This window comes from Paroedura picta, chromosome 8 (assembly GCF_049243985.1).
Source record: "Paroedura picta isolate Pp20150507F chromosome 8, Ppicta_v3.0, whole genome shotgun sequence".
NCBI classification, from domain to species: Eukaryota; Metazoa; Chordata; class Lepidosauria; order Squamata; family Gekkonidae; genus Paroedura; species Paroedura picta.
Genome location: NC_135376.1, coordinates 8,116,094 through 8,139,959, shown reverse-complemented (window position 1 = coordinate 8,139,959; position 23,866 = coordinate 8,116,094). Strand labels below are relative to the sequence as shown.

Sequence of the window (23,866 nt, the reverse complement as noted above, 5' to 3'; positions counted from 1 at the left end):
TGGGTTTTTATGGAATGTTGTTAGGGTTTTTATTGTTAGCTGCCTCGAGGGGACAAAAGTCACGAGACGGGATATAAATCCAAGTATAAATAAATAACTACAGTAACCAAGAAAATGGAGACTCAGTGCAGGGGGGGTTGTAACATAGCATCTGTGGGTGCCAGGGCTCCTGTCAATGCCCTTCAAGTACTTTTAGGATGTCCTGTCTTTCCATCGTGGGCTCCAGTACTGAAAAATCCTTGGTGCTAATTAAACATCATTTCTCTTTCTTATATCTGTCTCTAGATGGCCTTAGAGACTCATTTCTGGACCTGGATCAATCATTTTGTTACCTGGGGCTCTATTGTGTTTTACTTTGTATTCTCCTTGTTCTACGGGGGAATTATATGGTAAGCATATTCTTTATGGGAACATGGTGTATAATTATATATGGTTACCATAGAGGAGGCTTACTCAACAGGGGTTTCACGAAACCCTGGGATTTCACAACAGCTCCAGAAGGGTTTTGCCTATTAGGCAGGAGTTAATTAATTTTTAATATATTTTTAATTTAAAAAAAATATGAGGTGATATGACCATATATGGTTATCTCGACTTGTTCCTCCGCCCCCCCCCCCAAATGGCCAATGATAGGCCTGAGGAGGTGGGGAAGGGGAGGGACCCCAGTCGCAAAAATCCTGGCTGGCTGAGGCTCATTACATGTGGTAGCGATTGGAGTCTAGAGAGGTAAGTTCTCTCATTTTGGCTTAATTACGTTGGAGATGGAGCGCCATACAGTCCAGCCTCCAAAGCAGCCATTTCATGGAATAGAATCTTAGAGTTGGAAGGGACCTCCTGGGTCATCTAGTCCAACCCCCTGCACTGTGCAGGACACTTACAACCCTCTCGCTCATCCACTGTCACCTGCCGCCCCCTTGAGCCTTCACAGAATCAGCCTCTCCGTCAGATGGCCATCCAGCCTCTGTTTAGAAATCTCCAACGATGGAGAACACATCACCTCCTGATGAAGCCTGCTCCACTGACAAACTGCTCTGACTGTCAGGATAACTTATCTCTGTTGTCTGGGAATTGTAAGAACAGGAGATGTCCAGGTCCCTCCTGGAGGCTAGAAATGGAAAAAGGAGGCCAGCCAATTCCACAAAGCAGCAAAGAATCGACATGGTGGTTTGTCAGACAAGAGATTTTAACACGCTTGTTTTATTCTCTTTACCGTGTTGCTGACATCGTAGGGGTCCAGCCAAAACGGGGTCCGAAAGCTGTACCCTTTTGATGTTGAAAGAGAATAAACAAGCATATTAAAATCTTATTGACACGCCAGGACCATCAGTTCTTGTCTCTTTCCCTCCCACCTAAAGGCTGGCAAGCCTAACAATCCATCCCATGGACTCAAGTCAGCACACATCCACCCACTCCACTCCACTCAGGTTTCGTTCCAAAGGAAGCAGACAAGTAGGCTGGTGCATGCCAACAGCTGTCTCCATCAACATTGGATCTGGGGGCTTTATAAGAAGTCACTGTCATTCGTTGACCCCGACTCATTCTCTTTTGCAGGCCATTTCTGCACACCCAGGACATGTACTTCGTCTTTGTCCAGCTGCTGTCCAGCGGCTCTGCTTGGTTTGCCATCCTCGTTATCGTGGTGGCTTGTCTGTTCCTCGACGTTGTGAAAAAAGTGCTGTACAGACACCTGCAGCCCACGTGTACAGAGAAGGCCCAGGTAATGCGCTCTTACACACGATACCTTTAACGCGCCCCGGCTCCAGCAGAGAGGGCCCCCAGATTGGTCCAATCGCCTGTCTGTGCCGAGGCTTGGCTTGAAATCATGTTGTTTAAATTCCTACCATAATGGTGTTAAGTGTGTAAGAGCAGAAATGCTGAATGTGAATCTCTTTTTGACATGGCAGGCTTTTTAAACAAAATGAAAACGGCATTTTCTCTGCCTCTTCATTGTGTCGGTATGTATGGAAAGATGTTCGTGTTGCTAAAGATGAAAGCTTCAGAGCCGAAAATAAACCTTTTTTATACATATACCTTGTGAATTATTATGGTAATAGGAATATGCAGAGTTGTTAGCAGCTTGTGGTTAGTGTGCCTGTATATGGAGACCAGACCAGCGTCTCCCAAGGGGTAGATCTGCTAGGTAAGGCCTTGATGCTGCAGTGAGGGCTCCCAGAGGAGTTGTGGGGGGGGGGAGGTCCTGCCTGGGGAGTGCGAGATGCTCTCAACTGGCTCCCCTACTCTCCCCTCGTCTGCGGAGGTGTGACAGTAAAGATATTTCCCCAATACGATTGTGGGAGCTTTACCATTTCCGTCACTTGGAATTATTGTTTCTTTGAAGAAGGGACCTTTGCCACTCTCCGCTGTGAATTCTTAATAAACAGGCTCTCTTAAATCAGTTTTAACATTCCTTAGCTCTTCCTCTGCTTGTGTCACTTCGCACAAAGTATGAGCCTTTATGCTCAACAGTCAGTGCTGGCATGAACCAGGGCTCTCCTTCAGCTTCCAGAGTAGCTTGTATTTTTGAGTCTTGAGGCAGCCGTGTTCCCCTGTCTTCTCAAGTTACGCGACCTGGTTTGGCCCAGAGGATCTCTTATATCCTCCGTCTCCCAACCTCCACCTCAGTCTCCTCTTCATCTCTCTCTCTCTCTCTCTCTCCCTCTAACTGTTACACACTGGCTGACAGCCCTGCAGGGTTCCCTCCTTTTAGCACCCTCCCAGGCCACTTGCCCTTGCTCCGTCAGGAGTGGCCCCTGATGGAGTTCCTTTTCAGCTTTTTAACTAGAGGGATCAGTTACAGGAGGCCATCCCCCCCTGCTCCACCCTGGTTCCTCAGTAGCAGGAGATCGGGGCTGGGGGCCGGGGGCTGGTGATGCCCCTTCCCAGGTGGGTAGAAGGGAGGCCTCAATGCAGCCCATAATCCCCACAGCACCCAGCAATATTGAAACCGACCCAAGTTCTTCTCTGACGGCTTCCCTCTCTTCCCAGATGCCCACGGGGTTTCAGTTCCTGGCATGACACAACTTCCCTCTTTCACCATCTTTGCCTCTTCGGGTGGGGGCGGGGAGAGTTTCCGGGAACAGAGATGGGAAGCGAGGATCAGGCCACATACCCTCCCCCCCACACCCCCCCCAAGCCATTTGGAATCTCTCTCCAATTGATTAAGGGGGAGAGGACACCGAACTGGCATTTCTGGATGTCCTGAGTAATTTCTTACTGAATCTAGAAGCTTCCTTTTCGATCCTTATCAGCTACAAACAGTGACTGCGTAACGTTTTCTAGCCTCTGTATCTCAGGGAGGCAGCAGGCCCCGCTTTGTTGAAGTCATGCTGGTAGCCGGCGGAGCTAGTCAGAGCTTGGCTCCTTTGACCAGCCCGTGCTGCGAATTGTGACGCTCCAGCAGCAGAGGGGGACCAGCTGGGGCAGTGAGTCAGGGCATTGAACATCGCAGCACATTTCTGGAAACACGGCCCCCAAGGCATTTCTTCTGCATTTCAGTTCAAGGTCAGGGAGTCGGCACTTTTAAAATGATCCGAGTCGGCACTTTTAAAATCGGCATACGGGTGTGTCTCTGCTACGTACACCCATGCTCTGATGCTTTGGGTGCACATGCAAACAGTTTCCTCCAGGCAGTAATATATGTTGGGTCATAATTCCCCAGCCAGCAGTGGAAAGGAGTGGCGGTCTTCAAGCAGCGGCTGGACAGAGACTTCCAGATGTTTTAAGCTGATCCTGACTTGAGCAGGGGGTTGGATTAGATGGCCTCCGTGGCCCCCTCCAACTCTGTGGTATGACAAGGGCAGTAGAGGCCTTTCCCCAAACAAGGAAACAACTCAAGCCGTTTTTTCTTTCCCTCCTGGTAGTCATTCTCCCGTGGAATGAACAACATAAGAAAGCTCTTGATGAGCTTCCCATTCTTCTGCCACTGGAATAAACCGTCAGCCCTTGATTCACGCTAGTTCTTCCCTCATTTCAGCCCCCTCTTCTTGGCCGTCCACTTTGCGTTTTAGAGGCTCTACCGCTGATAGACACGAATGTAGGGAAGCTGCTTCGCTGTGCTAGCTGCCCCATGGAAATGGAAAAGACAGTTTGCAGCCCTGCTCTTGAAGAGCTGTCCTTCCTTAATGCAGTTTGTCTTCTGCATGCAGAACCGCAGCAGTACCTTTAGGCATTCCAGGGGCTGTTCAGGAACTACATTCACCCTCTGCCGTTGTAGGACACACCCACTGCACGTACTGCTTTCTTTGTGAAGGAGCTTGAAAGGCAGAGAAAAGCGCTCTGGCTCTAGGTGGGATAACACGCGTGCTCCTGTTGAGTTGCAGCAAGGGGGGCCGCGCCTAGCGTTTTGCCACGAGCCGATCACGCTTTGCTTGTTTTGAAGAATGAGCGTCCGTATGGGTGGTTTATACAGGAGAGACCGGCACTTGCCGTTCTTGTGCTTTTGGCGTTCAGAGGTGTGTAGACGTCTGTGTTTTCTCACCCTTTATCTGTGGCAAGCTGCCTAACCAGCCCTTGCCCACTTCACACCTTGCCATTCCGGCTCGTTCTGTAAGCGTCCGCTTCCGGACTCCGTTCACAATAAGGCTGCTGAAACACCCAACAACATTATGAAGACTTGTAGGGCTCTTTCGGGACTTTCTTCGTGGTCGTCTAGTAATTTTTGGCTTTCCATTACAGATAATGAGTAGCAAGTCGCTCGTTTAAACGGCTCGTGCGGTTTTCAGTCGTGTCTTTTTGGGAGGGATATGAGTCCAATGAAAATCAAGTTTTTTTTCCCCTTCTGGGTCTCATCAAACAACTACTTGGGGTATTTGTTTTTTGGTCCAAGGGGTGTCAAAATACAGATGGAGTCTTGATTATGTTACTGCTCCATCGTTGCAGGGAACCCTCCCATAAAACTGCTTTCTCAGGAGAGGGAAGAAAATGGCTGCCCTTTGAGGGGGGACATGGCTCAGTGGCAGATCTTCTGCTTGGCGTGTGGAAGGTCCCAGGTTCAATCCCAGGCAGCGTTAGTTAAAAGAATCAGAGAGGGCTGACCTGATAAGACCACTTCCTGAGATCCTGGAGAGGCACTGCCAAGTCTGAGTGAAAAGGTCCTTCTAGAAGGACGTAGATGAAATTGAAAGGGTACAGAGGAGAGCGACGAGGATGATCTGGGGCCAAGGGACCAAGCCCTATGAAGATAGGTTGAGGGACTTGGGAATGTTCAGCCTGGAGAAAAGGAGGTTGAGAGGGGACATGATAGCCCTCTTTAAGTATTTGAAAGGTTGTCATTTGGAGGAGGGCAGGATGCTGTTCCCGTTGGCTGCAGAGGAGAGGACACGCAGTAATGGGTTCAAACTTCAAGAACAACAATATAGGCTAGATATCAGGAAAACGTTTTTCACAGTCAGAGTAGTTCAGCAGTGGAATAGGCTGCCTAAGGAGGTGGTGAGCTCCCCCTCACTGGCAGTCTTCAAGCAAAGGTTGGATACACACTTTTCTTGGATGCTTTAGGATGCTTTGGGCTGATCCTGCGTTGAGCAGGAGGTTGGACTAGATGGCCTGCATGGCCCCTTCCAACTCTATGATTCTCTGGACCAGGGATCTTACTCAGTTTAAGGCAGGTTCATATGTCTAGGAATGCTTCTTGTTGTCTCCAACAGAAGCACCCTGACCACCATGCTTTTGACACTATCCATGATGCCTTGGCCTGAGTGGCCCAGGATAGCCACTCCTCAACTGATCTCTGAAGCTAAGCAGGGTCTGCCCTGGTTAGTATCTGGATGGGAGACCACCGTGAATGTTGAGGGTTGCTACACAGGTGCAGGCGAGGGAGAACCACCTCTGAATATCTCTTACCTTGAAAACTCCCTAAAGGGTTGTCGTTAGTCAGATGCGAGTTGAGAGCACTTCTTCCCCATCATCGTGGAAGTCCAAGCAAGCGTTTTGATCATACGTAAGGTAAAGGTAAAGGTATCCCCTGTGCAAGCACCGAGTCATGTCTGACCCTTGGGGTGACGCCCTCCAGCGTTTTCATGGCAGACTCAATACGGGGTGGTTTGCCAGTGCCTTCCCCAGTCATCACCGTTTACCCCCCAGCAAGCTGGGTACTCATTTTACCGACCTCGGAAGGATGGAAGGCTGAGTCGACCTTGAGCCGGCTGCTGGGATCGAACTCCCAGCCTCATGGGCAAAGCTTTCAGACGGCTGCCTTACCACTCTGCGCCACAAGAGGCTCATTTGATCATACGTGCCACAAGAAAATCTGTCTGCTCTCTTAAATACAAGCTTACTAAGGTAACCCAAACCTACATTCAGGCTACATTGCTTCAGATTATTATTATTATTTGGGGGGGGGGGTCACGTGATGGAATATTTCTTATACCAAAAACTCCCTCCACATAGAGACAGAGATGGCAGAGAGGAATGTCCCAAGGCTAGCCTTCCCCAAACTATGCCCGTTTTCTACAAGCAGGAAAATATTTTGAATGGAGAAACCTTTGGTTAAGAAAAAGAAGAGTTTACTTATTTATTTAGGGGTTTATATACCATAGAGAAAGCCTCTTGTGGGAAAGCAGCCAACATGCTGTCTGAAGCTCTGACCATGAGGCTGGGAGTTGGATCCCAGCAGCCGGCTCAAGGTGGACTCAGCCTTCCATCCTTCCGAGGTCGATAAAATGAGGACCCAGCTTGCTGGGGGGTAAACGGTAATGACTGGGGAAGGCACTGGCAAACCACCCCGTATTGAGTCTCCCATGAAAACACTAGAGGGCGTCACCCCAAGGGTCAGACATGACTCGGTGCTTGCACAGGGGATACCTTTACCTTTATACCATAGAGGCGGATCCCGCCATGCCACCTTTTACAGTCTAAACCAGTGTTTGTGGTGGCATAAACTTTCCTCAGCCCAGGGCTCATGTTCCAGGTGAAAAACACCAGAGCTGCCTGTCCTGGAGTGAATTGGGTGAACAAAAACCCTCCATAACTTCCATGATGCTGCTGTTTTGCACTATATAAAGTCTTTGAGGTTTTGCCAGAGGGAATTGTGAAGGGAGTCGTTACAATAGTGCTTTATTAATTATAATTCTCACAATTATAATTCTCATTGAAGGTTATTGCCCAGAGGCAAGTCATTTCACTTACCTCAGTTTGCCATATAAACATGGATCGTTGTAGACATTAACCCCCTTTGGTGGGTCGGAATCCCCTAGATGGAAGAGGGAAGCGCCTCCATTTGCAGAACGGGGACCCCGACCCCCTTTCATTTTCCAGGGTTGGCGAGTCGGCTGTTAAGCGTGCTCCAGATGTTTCCCAGAAGTCCCATTTCCCTGCCCTCTCATCACGTTTGTGCATATCCATAAACATGCTCATTCCTTTTTCCAACGGGCTGCAAAGCCTCCTTTCTAATTGGACCTCGCTCTCACCAAGGGGTATCTTGCTGTTGGCTAGTGGGAAGAAATAACCGATAATCACATGATAAAATATGTTAGTTCTGGTGAAGATTTCAGTCAAGGCCATGCAAAAAAATAGTCGTGTTCTAGAAGGGAAGCATATTGAGATTGTGGTATTTGGTTCTCTCCCCCTCCCCCGTAAATAGCCACATATGGTCCAAACCGTGATGCTGGAGACAGATTCCCAAGAGATGACATTCAGAACGGACCTGCTTGTATTAGTCTCCTATCAGCAGGGACACTGGTTTTTCAACACAGCTTTAAAAAAAAAAACAATGAATGTGGCTTAGAACAGGGGTAGTCAACCTGTGGTCCTCCAGATGTTCATGGACTACAATTCCCATGAGCCCCTGCCAGCAAACGCTGGCAGGGGCTCATGGGAATTGTAGTCCATGGGCATCTGGAGGGACGCAGTTTGACTACCCGTGGTCTAGACAAAGAAAAGAGTTCAAGAGTTCACATATCCTAGGGAAAAGAGGCCAGGTGAAGTGGCAACTTGGATTCTTCCCATTATTGTTTTACCAAAAACTCCCCCATCAGGTGAGCTAGTAACTTTACTCTCTCTTCAGAGCAGGGTTTCTGGAGAGTCAAATACACATGCCGCAGTCCAGCCCCCCCCCCCACCCTTCAGCGTGTTCACAAACCAGTGGCTCTCTGCGTATGTGTGCAACCATCTCAGCTGTTTTGAGCAATGTTTGTCTGTATCAAAGATCCTGTGTCTTGCCTTTAAAAAAAAAAGAAATGACTTCTCACTGACCTGTGTGTGTTCCATCCCCTTTTGTCCATCTGTAGATGTACGCCAGCCGAGTGGCTTTAAGTGACGAATGCATCGCACTGCAGCCATTGTCCAGGGCAACGAGCCAGCTGAGCAGAATTAGGTAGAGTAGGAGGGGGCAGATCCTCATGTCAACCTTTTCTGTGCATGCGCGAGGTCAGCTCACCCAGCTCCGAGAGAGAAAAGAGGAAGAGAAGGCACGTGTGTTAGCGTGGACGTAAGGGCAGTCACAGCAATGCAACCTGTTACTTTCCTGATATATCCCCCTCTCCCCCCTCCTGCAACCACCCTCCCCCTACCCTTCCAGGTTAGCTCTCTGATTGCAGGCCAAGCATTGCATGTCTGTTAATTTGGGGGGGGGGTCAGGGAGAGAGATTCCCAGCATGGGGGATCCAAGTCCAGAATCCATGTTTTACTCCCTGCTCCCGTTAGGTTAAAAGACTACTAAACCGGCGCAGGCATGTTCTAGCGCTTCCGCTTACCTTAACCATCCCCGTCGTTGACAGCGCTTCCTGCATGTTGGGCGGCAGCAGCTGCAGCAAAGGAAGGCCGCTCTGGGTCGATTACTTTTGCCTTTTCCGAATTCGATTGTGGCTTGTGCACGGGGTGAGGGAGGGGAGAGCGAACCTTCTCACGTTTGCTCCTGTTCTGCATTTGTTTCGTACGGTTTTATATTTGCAACACCGGTTATTACGATCGGAGTGGATGGGAACGGAGTCGTTGGGTTGTCCGAACGCCTACCTGTGGCGCGATGTGCTTGAAGTCAACAGATGACAATCCCGAGGGACGTGATGGGAGAAGATGTGTGGGTGACCTTTACAGGATTCAGGTTAAGGGCCTGGGCACCCAACTGGAACCTCCTTATCGCAGGTCCAAAGAAGACTGCAGTCCAAAACCGTTCACAAATGTGTATCCCTTTCAGCCAATCATTGCTCTCGAGGCAGGTTTCACGACAGGAGAGGAATCCAGAATGGTGTGCAACACAGAGGATCTGTATAAACCATAGCCTTTGCTCTGTGTAAACGTACTGTTCCCAGTCTGAGAAATTTGGATTTTCAGATGCCTTGGTCTCTCTGGATTACCATCCAGTAAGAACTGTGTATTTGCCGGTGGTCTTAGTATCTTGGAGCATTACAATGATGCTTAGAAAGAGTTTGAGCATTTTGGTGCCAAGGAGCTCTTGCTGAACGCATCGCCCCTTTTTAAGCTTTTGAGGATCTTGAAAGCACAAAATCATTTTTTTAACCTCTCAAGCCCTAAGACAGTAAGCTGTTACCATGAATGTTAAGAACGTGAGCTCTGCTGGATCAAACCAGTGGTCCATCTAGCCCCCCATCATGTCTCAAAGTAGCCTACGATGTCTTCTGGAGGTCCAAGAAAAGGACATAGAGGTCAAGGTCATCTTAATAACATATGGAGAGCTCAGTCAGATCATATCAGTGGTCCATCTAGTCCAGCATCCCATCTCACACGGTAGCCAGCCAGCTCCTCTGGATGGCCAAGAAAAGACATAAAGGCTAGGGTTATCTTAATAACAAAAGGAAAGCTCAGCTGATCAGACCAGTGGTCCATTTAGTCCAGCATCCCAACTCACACAGTGGCCAAGCAGCTCCTTTGGAAGGCCAACAACAGGGCATATAGGCCAAGGCCTTCATAAGAACATCAGAAGAGATTTGTTGGATGAGGCCAGTAGTCTCTCCGGTCAAGCCTCCTGTCTCACACAGGAGCCAACCAGTTCCTCCAGATGGCCAGCAACAGGGCAGAGAGGCCAATGCCTTCCCGTGATGTCCCTTCCTGGCTCTGGTATTCAGAGGTTTCGTACCTCTGAAAGTGGTGATTTTTTTTAGTCACCATGGCTAGTATTGAGAGTTACCACTTGCTCTTAGCCTTGTAGGGAAAAAGTCAAGCAACTGGCATAGACAAGTAAAACTCAAGAACGTGCCTTTGTCAAATAGCTGTCTCTTGTTCCATTTCTGTTATTTCCCAGTAAATTGTTTCTTTACCCAGGCATGCTTATAAATGCCCATATCATGAGCCTGGTGCCATAGGACGACCATTTCTGGACTGTTGGCTGGCATCCTGCGTATTCTTTGACGTTAGGAACCCGCCCCCTTTGCTACCATCCCCTTAGTGATACGTCAGCAGTGTGTTAACAAAGGACTGCAGGCAGGGCTAAGCAGGAAGACATGGGAGTAGATGTCATCCAGATGTTGATATGCAGTTCTTGCCCACAGCCGTGAGATGACCACATTGAACAAAGAATATTGTTTCAGCTCATTGGTCCATCCAGCTCAGTATTATCTACTCTGACTTAATCCAGAGAAGGCCACACTTATGGAGATACTTCATTAAAGTATTATACACTTGAGTCAAAGACCTTTTGAAGGCAACTGTACTTTAGTAGTTTTGAATGAATGTTTTTTTTGAAGTCTGAGGAGTGATCGCTTGCATTATATTTTTGAACTTTTCACAGCTTGGCCCGTTGTAAATTAGTAAAAGTCTCAGGGGAGGATTCTCTTCCTCCCCGACGTTCCACCCCCGTTTCTCGACATTTTTCCTGCCTCTGCTAGACTTCCCGTTTTTTCACGCACACCCAGTTCTCGGGTCCACTTCACCTCCACCCCTCTGAGTTTCCAAAATGAAACCACTGAGGTCTTTTAAGGGAGTCTTGTAGGATCTTCTCTCTGAAAGACTTCTTTTGTTGTTGTCCTTCATTTTTTTAAAGAAATTCGACGTCTCTCTCCCACCCCTAGGTAATCTTATGTTGCATATTTTTTGATCTACTCACGAGGAATAGATTTCTGAATGGCAACGGTGTCATTGCCTTAAGGCAGGGGTAGTCAAACTGCGGCCCTCCAGATGTCCATGGACTACAATTCCCAGGAGCCCCCTGCCAGCGAATGCTGGCAGGGGGCTCCTGGGAATTGTAGTCCATGGACATCTGGAGGGCCGCAGTTTGACTACCCCTGCCTTAAGCCATAAGCTAAAGATGCTTGGTGGTGGCGCTTCGGAATTATTAATCAATGCTGGGAATTCCTCACTGATCTCCACAAACGCGTTCAGCACAATTTACGGCGAAAAGTTATTTTTTTTTTTTGCAACCTAAAAAGGCTGTGAAATTCATGGAAATGTTTTTAATTGAACGGCCTTAAGGCGTATTGCACAGCTGCCTCCAGCTGTTGGTGGTACACTAGCTTCACCCAGCTCTGCTTCCAAGAACACTTCTGTTCCCATCATTTTTTAAATAAATGCTAGGTAGGACCAGTCATGGGTTCTTTCGTGTTTCTTTTAAATATTATAAATAATAAAATAAAATAAACCGCTTGTGAGGGTTTACATCAAGGTGTAAAATCTACAACCCGTGGTAACCCACCAACTCTAAACTCCACCCGCCCAAGACCCAAGTTCTTACGAAATCGCAGCCCCTTTAAGCTGTGTGCCGGTCAACCTACAAAACGAGGTCGAATCGCCTTGTTTCCTAGGTGGAGCCCTTGCAAAGCCACCTTGTTTGGTATTCTCACTCTGCCCTTCCTCCAAGGGACTTTCCTCCCCTCCCTCATTTATCCTGGCCACCTCCCTGTCGGGTAGATAGAGCTGATAGAGTTGCGCAGTGAAATGCCATAAAGCCACTCATAAAGAGTAGGGATTTGAACCCGGGTCTCTCTGGTGCCGTGTCTCGGTTCTTGCCCTATTTGACGCCGGTAACCTTAAAAACCGCAGTGTGCTTGGATCTCTTGAGTGCGCTAGGCTTGCAGGAGCAAAGGAGAAGAGTCTAAGACGATGCCTCAAGATGTCTAGGGATTATTGCTGTGGCCCTGATTGGGAAGGTTGCAGCTATGAAAACATAGCCTTCTGTTCCGTCTCCGGACCAGCGACAAAAGTAGTGCAACTTCCTACAGATATGGAGTCACAAAGAAACTGCATGGGAAAGAAGGCTCCCTCCCTCCGGGCTCAAGGCAAACAAAATAAATACCGTATTTGCCGGCGTATAAGACGACCGGGTGTATAAGACGACCCCCCAACATTTCCACTCAAAAGATAGAGTTTGTTACATTACATTACAGCACTATGGGCAGCCATGTCTATCCCAACTGAAGTGCACCCGGCGTACAGGACGAACCCCCCCCCCACTTGGAGGCATGTTTTTCAGGGGGGGAAAGTAGTCTTATACTCCAGCAAATCTGTACACAGCCCGTGGCGCCACGGGCGCCACGGACTGTATAAAGGAGTAAGGGGTGGTGGGGAGGAGTTAGGGCGGGACCGGTCCGGGATAAAAACTCGGAGGGGTCCAATCAGGAGCCGCGAAGCGGCTCCTGATTGGCCCCTCCAAATGTCCATCCCGGCCCAAGCAGGCATTCCCTGCTTCACTGGCAAGGGAGCACCCGCCAGCCGCGCATAGCGCGGCTGGCGGGTGCTCCCTGCCTGGCGGACTGTCGCGGCTGCCGGGGACTCCTGTCCGTTCTTCCGACGGACCTCTCAAAATAGCCGCCGCCCCCGACAGCCAGCAGCCGCCGAAAATGGCCGCCGCAGCCTTTCGCAGCTCCAAGCCGAGAGCCAGCAGAAAAAAAACCCTGTAGGAGCCTTTCGCAGCTCCAAGCCGAGAGCCAGCAGAAAAAAAAACCCTGTAGGAGCCTTTCGCAGCTCCAAGCCGAGAGCCAGCAGAAAAAAAAACCCTGTAGGAGTCTTTCGCAGCTCCAAGCCGAGAGCCAGCAGAAAAAAAAACCCTGTAGGAGCCTTTCGCAGCTCCAAGCCGGCACGCCCACGAGAGCCATCAGAAAAACATTAACCCTGTAGGAGCCTTTCGCAGCTCCAAGCCGAGAGCCAGCAGAAAAAAAAACCCTGTAGGAGCCTTTCGCAGCTCCAAGCCGAGAGCCAGCAGAAAGAAAAACCCTGTAGGAGCCTTTCGCAGCTCCAAGCCGAGAGCCAGCAGAAAGAAAAACCCTGTAGGAGCCTTTCGCAGCTCCAAGCCGGCACGCCCACGAGAGCCAGCAGACAAACATTAACCCTGTAGGAGCCTTTCGCAGCTCCAAGCCGAGAGCCAGCAGAAAAAAAAACCCTGTAGGAGCCTTTCGCAGCTCCAAGCCGAGAGCCAGCAGAAAAAAAAACCCTGTAGGAGTCTTTCGCAGCTCCAAGCCGAGAGCCAGCAGAAAGAAAAACCCTGTAGGAGCCTTTCGCAGCTCCAAGCCGAGAGCCAGCAGAAAGAAAAACCCTGTAGGAGCCTTTCGCAGCTCCAAGCCGAGAGCCAGCAGAAAAAAAAACCCTGTAGGAGCCTTTCGCAGCTCCAAGCCGAGAGCCAGCAGAAAAAAAAACCCTGTAGGAGCCTTTCGCAGCTCCAAGCCGAGAGCCAGCAGAAAAAAAAACCCTGTAGGAGCCTTTCGCACCTCCAAGCCGAGAGCCAGCAGAAAAAAAAACCCTGTAGGAGTCTTTCGCAGCTCCAAGCCGAGAGCCAGCAGAAAAAAAAACCCTGTAGGAGCCTTTCGCAGGTCCAAGCCGAGAGCCAGCAGAAAAAAAACCCTGTAGGAGCCTTTCGCACCTCCTAGCCGAGAGCCAGCAGAAAGAAAAACCCTGTAGGAGCCTTTCGCACCTCCAAGCCGGCATGCCCACGAGAGCCAGCAGACAAACATTAACCCTGTAGGAGCCTTTCGCAGCTCCAAGCCGGCACGCCCACGAGAGCCAGCAGAAAAGCATTAACCCTGTAGGAGCCTTTCGCAGCTCCAAGCCGAGAGGCAGCAGAAAAAAAAAAACCCTGGAGGAGCCTTTCGCCGCTTCAAGCCGGCGCCCTGGGAGCCCCGGCAGCCGCCCACAGCGCAGCTGCTGGGTGCTCCCTGCCCTCATGGCCCCAGAACACAATGGAGCCGCCGGGAAAGCCGCAGAAGAACAAAAAAATGCAGAGGAGCCGCCACAGCCCAGCGCACCACACCTGGGACTCCCCGGCAAAAACTACGAGACGCCGAGGAGCCGCCGCCCGCCTCCTCTTTCAGGTAGCCTGTCCCTCGCTCTGTCCCTCGCCTGCCGCTCGCTCTGGTCCCCACCTGCTAGCGCCCATTGTCTTCTTCATACAATGGGCTTTTTTACTAGTACTGTAAATAAAACAAGTTCTCTTTAGCGCAGAATCGAAAGCGAAACTGCTTGCCCCAACCCTCGAGGGGAAACGGTGTGGCCAGTTCCCAGGCTCCAGCTCTGGGAAGTTCCACTGTGCAGTTCTCAGCCTCAGACACCAAGGGCTGAGCTTCCATGAGGACTGCCGAAAACACCAAACTTCTTCAAAAGACTCCAGGTGGAGGTAGGCAGAGACTGGAAAGGGCAAGCTTCCACTCACACCCAGCATTAATTCAGCCAACGAGGAAGGATTCCGCAAGACTACCCAAAGCAGAGTTTAAAGAAATGTAACATGCAGTTTTCCCTTCCAGACTTGATTAGCTGCTATTGCTCAGGCCAGTTTGGTGTCGTGGTTAGGAGTGCGGACTTCTAATCTGGTATGCCGGGTTCGATTCTGCGCTCCCCCACATGCAGCCAGCTGGGTGACCTTGGGCTCGCCACGGCACTGATAAAACTGTTCTGACCGGGCAGTGATATCAGGGCTCTCTCAGCCTCACCCACCCCACAGGGTGTCTGTTGTGGGGAGAAGAAAGGGAAGGCGACTGTAAGCTGCTTTGAGCCTCCTTCAGGTGGAGAAAAGCGGCATCTAAGAACCAATCCTTCCTCTTCTTCTTCAAAGATACTATACAGGAGTTCTTGGCTTTTATCCTACTCCTCCCTCCAGCTGCATCTGATGCATAGTAATCTAGCAACATTCTCAGAACAGCCACTTCAATCTCTCTGCTAAAATCATTTCTCAGGGATTGTTCCTTCCCGTTCGAGGTAAGCAAATGTGCACGGGTGCAACATGGATGCACTGGCATCATCTTTGTCCGAGCAGAGGATTTGTGGTGCTTTATAAAAGTCTGTTTTTTCTTCCTGTGCTCCTATAGAAGGAAGAGGACAAGGGCTCCATCTGCTCAGCGTAGGACTTTGCTGAAAGCAGGCCCGGAGGGGAGGGCAGTAGGCCGCCGCTGACGGCTGCTCCTCGGCGGCTGGGGAGTGCCCTTGTGCCCTAGGTAGTACTCTGGCTCTATTAATTGTCTCCACCATCATGGATCCATCTCTGGCCCTCCTCAGTCCTGCACTTTCCCTTGGTATACTTGGACATGTTGGCATGCTTCCTCCGTCTTGTGTTTTGCTAACGAGCTGGGCCACTAACTTTCTTGTATTGGGTTTAATTTGTCTCTTCCCCCACCTCCCCAGTTCCATTACACTTGAGGGCTTCATATCAAGTCTCATATAACCAAATGTTTTCTCAAAGCAGGCATGCTAGATTTCAGGCGATACCTTACTAACAAAGCTCTCTTCTACCATAAAGCACCCAAAGACTGGGAAGGGGGAAGTGAGATCCCCTGATGAAGGCCTAGCAAGGGCCACGTATACCAAGATTTCTACCTTTAAAGAGGGATCCCTTCTCCTTGTCCGAAACCACTGTGGGCAGTTGGGTGGTGGCAGTACAATGCTGAAGGTGGGGCATGCAGGCTCAAAAAGTCACATACAGCATTTTGAATTGTCGTGCCTGGTGCTTCTTCCAGTGAGGCTTTAAGTGTCTTAAATCTAGTATAATGATGGCTACAGTGCTTGAGCTATAATGTAGTACATTAAGGCAGGGACCTGGGTGGTAGAGAACAAGGTGAAAGTGGGAGAAGCACTAACGAGGGCCTCTTGGCCTGCTAAGCGGGGCCAACTAACGAGGGCCTCCTGGCTTGCTGACTGCCGGCTAAAGAGCTCTGTCCCGGGCCTGCTAATGAGCTGCCCAGCCCCTGCCCACCCCACTTGATTTGGCTGCGAGCTGCGGCCCAAAGCCACCTTCAGCTGCCTGGCCAGGGGAGGTGACCCTTTCAAGGCCTGTTCTTAGGAACGGGCTTTGAAGCTAGTACCACGTAAAAAGCGTTGGGTGCTTCCAACAACATCCCCGGACCTCTAATTGGCCCTTGCTGGGCAACGTGCCCCCGATAGGGTGAGGGCACTCACCCACTTAGGGCTAGTCTGGAGCTGTTCCCTACCCCCACCCTCCATCGTGCTGTTTTCTGGCACTTGCCAGGAGGAAGAAGAGCCAGCCCCAGAGAAGCTAGGGAGATGTGGGCAGGCGTCCAACTATCCTCCGCCCTGCTCTGGCCCAGCCAGGCCACACTCCCTGGCCTCCTGGCCACCAACAACAGGAACAGAGCTAACCGGGTATGCTCCACACTGTCCCCACCACTCTTTCTGCCCTCCTGCCCCCAAGAGCAGGGGGAGAGTACTCCACACCAGACCTGCCACTCTCTCCATCTCCTGCTGCTGGGAAGGGAGGGGAGATGTGTTCTGTGCTGCCTCCCCGGCATCCTGGCCACCAGGGAAGCGGGGTGGGGGACACCGAGCCCACTCCCATTTTTCAAGCAGACTTTGCTACTAGTATATATATATATATATATATCAAAATATATAATATGAGCTGTTTCCATGACCCTGCATGCAAGCAAGGCAGTGCTGTGCTTTCTGCTCTACAAGGCATCGTAATCTGAAACGTTTCCCTGCAGATCAGTCACAATGAAAAACTTGTACAGGGTCTTCGGAGGTTAAAAAGTTCACACGGCTTCACTGAGTCTCCCAACTTTTTTCAAGGGCGGCCGCTTAGCGAAGGCCTTATTGGGTGTGCTTATATTTTGGTTTTACCGAGGCTTATTGTTTCCGTGGCAGATGCGCCATCAAATTGGTTTTAACACCTCTGTTTCCCAGTGTGTTTTTTTCCCCCTAATCTCACTCCCTACTCACGGTCTTCCTCTGTGTGTGCGTGCCACCTCCTGCAGCAAACATTTTGCAGTCAAAATTCCAAGTGTGCCCCCTAGCTCAGAAAGGTTCGGGGCCTCTGACCTAGGCCAGTTTACACTGGTGCATACAGCTTTGCCCTTTCCTGGTAGCCCTAGATTTCTGCAAACAGCATATTTGCTTCTCCAGTTTTCCTGGATCAGACCTCATTTTCTGTGGGCATCGTCTGACTGTCCCTATCGATGTTTGGATGATAACAGTAACCAACTTCTAGGATAATAACAGTTTGGATGATAACAGTCACCAGGCCATTGCATCCTGCAGTCCATTGTCTCCAGTGGGAGGCTCCCCAAAAGCCAGTTCCCCAGTGGGCCGTCTCTACTTTCACACGCGCTGGGTAATTCAGACTCTGTCCACTCTCCATGCACTTAGCAGTCATCCGCCAGTGGATTTTGCCGTTCCCCAGAGTAAAATCCCCTCGCAAAGTGCCTTGCACATAGATTGAAAATGCCTTTTTCTCTCGCTGGGAAAAACTGCCATGTAACTAAATTGGAGAATCAACAACCGGGCCTCGTCTGTGCACGGCATCTGAAGCGCTGACTACAACCCCTTTTGAAAGTATCTTTGAGCCCCTTGGAAGAGGACGTTTGCTAGTGCCGGATTGTACATCTCTTAGATCAGGGGTAGTCAACCTGTGGTCCTCCAGATGTCCATGGGACTACAATTCTCATGGGAATTGTAGACATCTGAAGGACTACAGGTTGACTACCCCTGCTGTAGAGAGCTGGAATCTTCACTCAGCTCAACCCATCTTTCTTATTAACATAAAGTGACAGGAAGGAAGGAAGGAAGGAAGGAAGGAAGGAAGGAAGGAAGGAAGGAAGGAAGGAAGGAAGGAAGGAAGGAAGGAAGGAAGGAAGGAAGGAAGGAAGGAAGGAAGGAAGGAAGGAAAAGTGACAGGGAGAGGAAGGAAGGAAGGAGAGGAAGGGAGGGAGGGAGGCAAGGAAGGAAGGAAGGAAGGAAAAGAGGTGACAGGGAGAGGAAGGAAGGAAGGAGAGGAAGGAAGGGAGGGAGGCAAGGAAGGAAGGAAGGAAGGAAGGAAGGAAGGAAGGAAGGAAAAGAGGTGACGGAGAGGAAGGAAGGGGCTTCCTCCTGGGTCCTTTGCCACATCTGTAGAAGCCTTTTTTCATTGCACACCTGTTTTTCTTGTGGAAGGGCCCAAGTTCAGTCTGTGGCACCTCCAGGTAGAGAGTCTCAGATAGTAGCTGTTGGAGAAACTCCTCTGGCTGAGATCCCAGAGAGCCAGTCAAGCGGGAAGCAATGCAAAGCTTTGCTAGGAGAGAGAGCGTACCTGATCTCGTCACCTCTTGGAAGCTAAGCAGGGTTGGCCCTGGATGGTAAATGGATGGGAGGTTCGCAAGGGATGCCGATAAAAGGATCCCCTTCCCAGCGAGATCATGCCCCTGTAATTCTGGCCAGGTAGAAGAGCCTCAACACGTTTTTCTGAGCTGTTCTTTCTACGCCGAGGCCCGAGCCAAGTTCATCCACCCTTACGTAAAGCAAAAGTTAGGCCAAACTGTAAAACATCACACAGACATTATTGATAAATTACTGTCTGACGAATCCCCCCAAATCACCAAACCTGTAGCTGAATTCTGTTCAATAGTATGTAGATTTCGTGGAGCTGGTAGGGTCTGCTATGAAAAATGAAACAGGAGGATTTTGTTCCAGGCTCAATGCTACTTCTGCTCTAGTTTTAAAAATTCACTATACCTTTTACTACCAGGTTTTAAAGTGACTTTTAATAGTAGATATATATTTGTATTTTAACATTATGTTTTATCTGGGAGGCATTGTATAATTTCCCTTGTTATAGGCCTGGTGTAAACCGTAATAGAACTACTACTATAAAGGATACCAGGGTTGTGGCTTGATGGCGCCTTCGTCCACCGTCCCCTCCACACGTCTGTCTTGATCATTCTTCCCACTCCCCTCCTTATGCAGGCTGACGTCTCATAGTTCTACAAGCCACAGGACTAGCCTCACCATCTGTTTCTACTGCTATGTCCAGCCATTAAAGACGCTAAGTCCCTGTGGTTGGGCAGCACCCATTCGGAAGGGGAAGCCAAGGGGGATACTCTTGGACGTCTTTTCTCAACGAGAACCCTTTCTGTCTACCAGCCCAATTACAGTGATCTCCCCAGCTTGGGGGGGGGGGGCAGATTTCACCCTCCCCAGGAGACTCCCACGGTAGTTATTTAAATGCAAGAACCATCCATGTGGTTTCTCTGCATATCTTCTAACACCTGGGACTGTGGCCGGGCCTTCCATCCCAAAATCTAACCAAGGAATGCGTTGCTATCACGGAATAATGCCGTGGAGGAAAAATAATAATTTACTTTTCCCTGGCCTTGTAGGGTTGCCCAGGGCAGGTAGCGACGTTATATAAAAGAGCGCACAAAAGGCTCTTCCCATGGTCACGATAGTTGAATAAGGGGTGCTCGTATATGACAGTTAGGACATTTGTCGCTGTCCTAACAAGTATTTGACGTTTGCAAACATCCTGGATCAGCATTGCAGTTCAGGTATTAACACAAGCATGTGAGTAATCATTGCTTGGTCCCTTACTAACGTTAAAGAAACAGTCCTCTTTTTTTTTTCCTTTGTACTAGTCCAGTTTCGTACTAACCGATAAGCCACGTGCCCTTCCCTCCATGGCGGCTGTCAAGACTGTTCATCTCCCTTGGGTTGTCACTGGCTATTCTGTCAATGTTAACTGTTTTGTTTCCAGAGAGAGAGAGACATGCTTCTTCCTTGCTCACTCCTGCCTTTGTTTATTTAAGCACCCTATTGGAACCCAGTGCCTTCCCCAGGGAAAGGCACTGGCAAACCACCCCATATTGAGTCTGCCATGAAAACGCTAGAGGGTGTCGCCCCAAGGGTCAGACATGACCCGGTGCTTGCACAGGGGATGCCTTTACCTATTGGAAGGAGGGCCATGGTGCACAAAACAAAATTATACCTATCTGTACATGGCTTTTTTTTCTCTGTGTTACTGCAGAGAGCTCAAAATGTGACATGCAAGGACACGCATCAACCCAGTATGGAGGGGGCTGGGCTGAGAGGGAATAACAGACTTGCGGTCATTAGGAACAGATTCGAAACCTGGCTCCTCTTTACTGCAATGACCAATGCGCCCCCTGTAAAATTGGCCCATGGTGCCAGTTGCCCACGGTCGAGGAAAGTTTGGAAATTGGCAGGCAGGTTGGCAATCCCGCGTTCACCTGTTTCTTCAGGGGGATGCATCGCAAAAAGCCAGTTTTACGCAAAATATATATGTGTTCATGTCTTTGAGTGATATACTGGATACAGACCATGTTCTGCACAGATTGGGGGCGTGTAGCCCATCTGGTTGGGCACCTGCCCGGATGGCAGCTCTCGGCTCGTCCACAGAAACTATTCTGCAGCGAGCGGCCATCTTGCGGTGTGACCGAACGCGTGCGCAAGAGCGGTCTCCCGGTTCTGCCCTTTCCGATTTGCCCACAGCGTTTAGTCAGCAAAAGGGCAGGTAGCCTCAAGGTCAGGTGGGAGCCACATGGGCCATGCACCAGGTAGATCCTCCTGTGCTTTCTTCCTCTTTGATGCGGTCACAGAAGTGAGTCGGAACCTTCATAAGATCCGTGAGGCCTTGTCGAATCCATACACCAGGGGTAGTCAAACTGTGGCCCTCCAGATGTCCATGGACTACAATTCCCATGAGCCCCTGCCAGCGAACGCTGGCAGAGGCTCATGGGAATTGTAGTCCATGGACATCTGGAGGGCCGCAGTTCGACTACCCCTGCCATACACCGTTGAGGCTGAGAACAGTTATGGGACAGGGAAGAAAGATGGCGGCCTAGACAAATGAGTTCCTGGAGCAAGAAATAAGGTGTGAGTTAGTAGAGCTACTCCAGCCAAAGGGTTAAGACGGGCATGACCTTGCACAGAATGGCATTGTGCGTCTACTTGATGGGTCCTGAGTTGTTCTGACCGATGTCCATTGGAAGCAGTGGGTACATGCAACTTCACTTAGGAAGTTTACGAGAATTGCACAGTGCATCTAGTTGATGGGCCTTGAGTTACTCCAACTGAAGCCCCTGGAAGACCGAAGTGACGTCACCGAGGGTCGGATTGTGCGTCTAGCTGATGGGGCCTGTTTGCACAGGGATACGCAGTTGACAGACTCGTGCCCAGATCCCGAACCAACGCATTTCTATGCTGCCGTTCCCCCAAGATGCCCCGGGGCAGCGTCTCTTAATGCCTCGGTTGCCTTGTTGCATCTCAGCTTCTTTGCCAGGGAGGGTGCTTGAGCAGACGGGAAGGTGGCTGGATTTTGCCTCCCCCCTCCCCATGGCTGCGGCGACTTCGGCAAGCTTTCTAAAATAGAGACGGCCAACGCCGCAGGGTTATGCCTGGCCAATGAGGAAGATGCATGTCAGCTAGGAGATCCCGCATCTGTGCATCAGGGAGCAGTGTGGCTTTTTCAACCTGACAATGAGCTGGGCTCAGGGGAGGAGGGGAAAGGGGAACCTCCCGAGCCGTCCTGCTAATGTGCTGTTTTCCTTCCCTGCCCCCTCCCTCTCCCCCCCCCCCCAGCTTACTGAGGCAGGCCCAGGTCTCAGCTGCTTGGACTCCATGTGCTGCGTCTCAGACGGGGAAACAGCGTGCACATCTCTTAGAAGAATGCTGGAACGAGTGATGGGAAGGTGCAGCCCAGCCCGAGTCAACAGGTGTGGAATTTCTCTCAATTGCTTGTGCTGCAGGCGAATCTCCTATAAACTGGAACACGACGAGCCCGCGGCTATAGATGTCTAGCAGCCTGGCAGCAGGTCTCGTTCAGTGCGTGGTGTGCCACTCCCAGGCCCTCGTCGGGGGGGTTAAAAATCAGGATATTTGCTTTGGGGAAGCGCTTCTGATGGGAGGGGAAGGGAGGTGTCTTCCCCCCCCCCCCCGGCCCTTTTTCAGGAAGTCTTGTCGAATTATTTCCCTTCTCGCTCATCCAGCGATTGCCTGTGCTGGTTTTGACATACCTGTGAAGCTTCACACGAGCAGAGGCTCTTCCGTTCTCTCCGGCATCCGCCAGGGACCCACATACATGCCAGTGATCAGAAGGGAGAGCTCCCACTTGTGCGCAGCTTCACATCTGTGCCACAGCCCCAGGGAGCCTCACATCACATCCTTTTGTGTGTGCATACACGAACGCGCCCGTGTGGAGCTTCACGTCACATCCTTTTGTGTCTGCGTACACAAAAGCCGCCGCACAGAGCTTCACGTCACACTGCTTCGTGCGTACGTGCGTGCACAAACACAACCCCTCCCCGTCTTTTGTACCTCCTCCTTTTCCTTGATGTTTGATTGCTGCCTGTTTTATGCTCTTGGTTTAACCTTTTCTAGGCTTCACAACTGAGTAAAGCATCCGCGGGCCTGCCTGTGATTGATCCCAGTCTCTGCAATAACTGATCATGTTGCCGCTTCTGCCATTAAAGGGTTGTATTTTCTCCCCTGAACTAGGAACTTCCTTAGCAAAAGGAAAGCTTTTAGAGTTTTGGTTTGCTTTTTTTCGTTAGAATACGGAATGGCACTTTTGTACTCTTTCTTAAAAAACGAAACGGAAAAAAAAGAAGAAACCTTAGACAGCCAAAGCCTCCCAAACGTTTGACTCGAGAGCAAGTCGGGTCTTTTCTGCTGCTCTTTGAGTGCCATTCAGAAATTAGAGTTGCGCGTAGACGGCCTGAAAATACACAACCAGCCCTCGCGTCCCCAAAAAAGCTTCTGGCACCTCCCTCCAGAAAGGCAGATCGCCTCCGGCAGTTTTGCAGCTCGTGTGGTCGGATCCTCGCACTTCCAGGGCAGGGGCAGGAGTGACCGATAGCTAAAGGGCCAGAAATAGAGCCGTTCCGAAAACATCTTTGGTGCTCAATGCCTGGAAATGCTTAAAATTGACCTCCCAGCGTGCCGATGCTTAATGCCAAGCTGAGAGATATGCGTCTCTCTTTCCCATTAGAGCAGGGGTAGTCCACCTGTGGCCCTCCAGATGTTCATGGACTACAATTCCCATGAGCCCCTGCCAGCGTTCGCTGGCAGGGGCTCACGGAAATTGTAGTCCATGAACATCTGGAGGGCCACAGGTGAACTACCCCTGCATTAGAGGATCAAAGAGCACTCTTGAGTGTCTATTGAGAGTATATATATAAAAATTGGGGTGGGGGGGAGCACCTAGCTTTGGCCCTTCCAGTTGGACACCCAATCAGCAGGGCAGCATTTTTGGGCTGATGCGAGGGTCAGTAAAGAGAATCCCTTCAGCTTGCTCATGCTCAGGTGTGGGCGAACGCAAAAACAGGCATGGTACCTGCATGAACGGGTCGTTCTGGGATGCCTGTCAGGTGGGCTTCCGGTTTTGGATGCCAGCGGAAGCCTGGAGAATCCCTGGTAGGCAAACGGTGGCCGTTGTGTGGGCAAAAGCTGTGACCAGCTCTGTGTGACTGAAGACAGTAGATCCGTTCTGCCAATTCTGTCTGTCCTGTCTTGACTCTCTACTGTTAACTTTTGTCCTCTGTCGTCCATTTCCTTGTTTTGTCTTTTCTTAAAAAAATAATAATAATGATTCTTGCATTAACCCCAATGTCTGTGGCTCCCTCTCTGACCTTGTTATCACGAGTCATTTTATATGATGTAATAATATATAAAATATATATTTTTTAAAACTCACATGGTATAGCAAGCAGGCACGGCCGTTGTAAAATAAAGCTTTCAGTCACCTTTTAGTTTTTTTTAAGGGAATTTTTTTTTAATG

The 23,866-nt window shown here is 50.1% G+C and overlaps 1 protein-coding gene across 7 annotated transcripts in view; it reads left to right on the top strand.

Moving 5' to 3' along the window:
* Window positions 1–23,866, top strand: part of ATP11B (ATPase phospholipid transporting 11B (putative)) — a 107,153-nt gene that overhangs the window by 75,523 nt on the left and 7,764 nt on the right. For 2 of the 7 annotated variants that reach the window (XM_077348295.1, XM_077348294.1), the window contains exons 27-30: window positions 286–389; window positions 1,552–1,717; window positions 8,223–8,308; window positions 21,670–21,803. In XM_077348295.1, the coding sequence (XP_077204410.1) occupies window positions 286–389; window positions 1,552–1,717; window positions 8,223–8,308; window positions 21,670–21,772 (459 nt within the window). In that variant the 3' untranslated portion in view covers window positions 21,773–21,803. Of the gene's footprint in view, window positions 1–285; window positions 390–1,551; window positions 1,718–1,904; window positions 2,029–8,222; window positions 8,309–15,176; window positions 15,303–21,669; window positions 23,838–23,866 lie in introns of those variants that run through there. The other 5 variants (XM_077348296.1, XM_077348293.1, XM_077348298.1 and 2 more) reach the window with 4 other exon arrangements.